Raw genomic sequence first — 3,930 nt, 5'->3', positions numbered from 1 at the left:
CGAATAAAGCCCAATAGCTCCATTTAAGTGCACTATGATGAATGAAAACCTAATAGATCCATTAAAGACCAAATAGTATCCGTGAAAGCCCAATAATCCAATTGAACCGAATAAAGCACAATAATACTCGTTAAAGCTCGATTGAACCAAATAGAACCCAATAGTACCCGTTAATGCGCAATTGAACCGAATAAAAGCCAGTAGTACCCGTTAATGCGCAAATAGAACCCAAGAGTACTCGTTAAATCCCAATTGAACGAGATGCATGTACATATATAAAAATGTGTTATTTTTTTTCCTAACAAGATGCATGTACATATATAAAACGGTTTAATATTTCCGACGGAATTTAATTTTTTTTAAATAAAAATTACATTCCGTCGGAAATCCGTCGGAAATTTTATAAAAAAAATGTGTTTTTAATTTTTTTTTCTTAACTTTAATTTAAAAAGAAAAATAAAAAAAACATTTTTTAAAATTTCCGACGGATTTCCGACGGAATTTAATTTTTTTTAAAAAAATAAAATTCCGTCGGAAATTTTTAAAAAATGTTTTTTTTTTAATTTTTCTTTCCTTAACTTTAATTTAAAAAGAAAAATAAAAACATTTTTAAAATTTCCGACGGATTTCCGACGGAATTTAATTTTTTTTTAAAAATAAATAAATTCCGTCGGAAATCCGTTGGAAATTTTTAAAAATGTGTTTTTTTTTCGTTAACTTTAATTTAAAAAGAAAAAGAAAAAGAAAAATAAAATATTTTTAAAAATTTCTGACGGATTTCCGACGGAATTTAATTTTTTTTTTTAAAATAAAATTCCGTCGGAAATCCGTCGGAAATTTTAAAAAATGTGTTTTTTTATTTTTTTTTCCTTAACTTTAATTTAAAAAGAAATATAAAAATAAAACATTTTTAAATATTTCCGACGGATTTCTGACGGAATTTTATTTAAAAAAAAAAAATTCCGTCGGAAATTTGTCGGAATTTGTTTTTAATTAACTCTAATTAATTGATTTAAATAAATTAGACAAATTTTGCGACGGATTTGTGACGGTTTAGAATAAGTAAAAAAATCCGTCAGAAATCTGTCACAAATCCGTTGAAAAACCGTTTTAAATAATTTTAATTTTTTTTCCGAAAAATTCAGTGGGGGATTTGTGGGGGATCTTTGGCGGATATGGATAAAAGTTGACTTTTTTGGTATCCGTCGGAAATCCGTCGGTAATATTCCGACGGAATTTCCACTAGAAAAATCCGTCGGGTGAAGCCCTTTTTTTTAGTAGTGTGGTTAAGCTTCTTTTAAGAGCTTTGGCCTTGGGCTCTGGCTCTGGCTCTCCTTCATAAAGGTTATATGTTGGAGTTTGTTTCAAGATTATTGGAGACTTTTCATTAGATTTGGATGAAATTAGTTAACGAGCATATAAATAAAGGCGCAGTTGGCTACAAATCATATTTTTATTCGCAGATAAAAAAAAAATGACAATTGAAAAATGCAAAACATATTGCTTCTGTGATGAATGAATTAATCAAACTCGATTTTGATCCCCTTAATGGAAATGTCACCACCTCCATTTTTGGGCACCAACGTCACCATCACGTTGTCATCATCTTCAACATCCAGATCTTCCAACAGCTCACTTATCCCTAACCTCAGTTTTGTCTTCACATTCTTTCCATGTTTATGTTTATGAGGCACATTCACAAAACTTCCGGCGAACTCTGTCTTATCGGCGCCACTCATCCCTTCATCTTCATCGTTCACAAACACATCAAACTTCACAAACACGTCTCTCTTCACTTCAATCCCTTGTATCACCAGAATCTCTTCTTCTTCGTCTTTCTGTTTCTTACTCCTCGATTTCTTTGGCCTTGGCACCAGCACTTTGATCACCTTATCCAGACTCGCCGGAAAAACATCTTTTGCAAAGGGCGGCATCTGTTCATCTGCTCGAGCCACGCCCAGTTTCTTGATTTTACTCAACACCCTTTTCAGACGTGGGGTGGGTTTGCTGTTTAGCCATGGTGTCTCTACATCTTGATAAACATAGCCAAGTTTCTTGGAGTCAAGACAGTCCCGTACCTTGACTCGAACCATCTCCGCGTTCTCGTTGTAGAACAAGAAGGAGGAGTCGAGCCAATCCTTATCGGTGAAATCTTGCCTTCTTCCCCCCAGGGTTTTCCAGATGGACCACATTCTATCTACATTTGCATGGTGTCCATAAAAGATTGGGTCTCTAGCTGCAGAATAGAAGTTACCCATGTTCTCACCATTAGGTTGGGTGCTATCTCCGGTCCAGACATGCACCGGACCATGTGGTGTGCTCTCAAGCGTGCCACCACCAGGGTTAGCCTCATCGCCTGCTCGATAGGGGCTACCCATGAAAAGACTAGCTGTCTTTGCACTAGACACCATTTGCCTGTACATAATTGTAAGATTTGTGGACACTTGTTTTGATCGGCTAAGATTTTCATCGACCCCATTGAAGTCAAGATCCACTAGAGACGGTGGTTGGTGCTTAGCATCGCGAAGAGGATCGTATAACGGAGATTTCTTGTTTGTGTATATATCAGGGATTTTCATACCATCAGGTGCATCCCAGTTCCAAAATGGGATTGCGAAATTTGGGTCATCAATCAATTTGCCACAAATTTTCTCGAAGAAGTACAAGTAATGGCGATGGAAAGGTAAAAACAGCCATGAGCCATGAACTTGAAGCTCGAGATCAGGGAAACCGACTTGATCATAGGCACCATCGCAGTAAGCACAATGAACGGCAGCTTGTTGCTTGAAACTACGAGGATCGTCATCTGGGAGGGCCTTCATAAGCTCGATGGCTCTATTGAATTTGGCTATGTACTCTTTATTGGCCAAATGAGCCGCCGGCCGGACACGGAGGTTGTTTGATGGTGGTGGAAGCTTGAAGTCTATAATCTTTGAGGTGGATGGAGGGCAACAGTTTGTTGGTTTAGCACCCTGAGGTAAGTCAGCTGGACCACATTTTGCCACGTCGGGAGCCATGATCGGATCTGCAAATGCTAATGAATTTGAGCCAAATGTGGCGGCAGCGCCATAAAGACCTCCAAGACCTAATAGGACGTTTCTCCGGTCAACCTTGCCGGATTCTTCATGGTGGTCATCATCTAGAGTTTTGCATGAAACTGCATGGCGATGGTTTGGGTTTCTGGCAGTGGAAACCTTAGATGATCTTAAAAACAATGAAGAAGAGTATCTGGAAGAGGAAGAGAAGGTCTTTCCGCGGCGGGCGGTGGTGGTGATGGCCGGTGGTGGTGCAAGAGATGACATTGTTTAGGTTGAGCGTGTTGAGATCATGATGAAGGGTAATATATTTATATAATGCATCGGGGCCAAGACTTTTTCCAAAGCAAAAAGTTGACAAATATAAACAAATACTTTTAAACATAATTAAATAATATATGCGAATATAGGATCCAATATATTCTTTAATCAAAAGATTTATACCAGAAAAACAAAATTTAAAATGAATTAATAAACTTACAAAAAAAAAAGTCTATTTAGGGGTGTTCGGGATTGCTTATTTGAGATAACTTATACTTTTCTATAAAAACACTTATCAACTTATTATAAGTTAAAAGGATTTAAGTTCTTTAAAAACTCCTTATTACCGGTTTGATACCGGTATAAGTTGTTTATCCAAACACTCAAATATATTTATTACCGGTATCACGCCGAAATAAATTAATAAGTTGTTTTTATAAACAATCTCAAACACCCCTTAGAAGAAAATAAAAACAAAGAAAGTTTAATTATGATTGATTTATGAATAAATAACATAATTATTTTCATAATTGTTAAACATTCTTTTGTTGACCCAAATTCTGAGTTTAAATATACGATGGATATTGACATTTTATCATTACAAAGTATTAGATATATTAATATTGACGACAAA

General features: G+C 36.0%; 1 protein-coding gene across 1 annotated transcript; it reads right to left on the bottom strand.

The window, feature by feature from the left end:
• Window positions 1-1,395: 1,395 nt before the first annotated feature.
• LOC112523496 (polyphenol oxidase, chloroplastic-like) lies at window positions 1,396-3,312 on the bottom strand. The gene has a single exon (XM_025133119.1). It carries the CDS (start codon window positions 3,300-3,302, stop codon window positions 1,521-1,523), a length of 1,782 nt encoding a protein of 593 aa, XP_024988887.1. The 5' UTR covers window positions 3,303-3,312; the 3' UTR covers window positions 1,396-1,520.
• Window positions 3,313-3,930: the final 618 nt, after the last annotated feature.

This window comes from Cynara cardunculus (genome assembly GCF_001531365.2).
Source record: "Cynara cardunculus var. scolymus isolate 2C chromosome LG 12, CcrdV1, whole genome shotgun sequence".
Classification (NCBI taxonomy): domain Eukaryota; kingdom Viridiplantae; phylum Streptophyta; class Magnoliopsida; order Asterales; family Asteraceae; genus Cynara; species Cynara cardunculus.
This window is presented reverse-complemented; position numbering and strand designations above follow the sequence as displayed.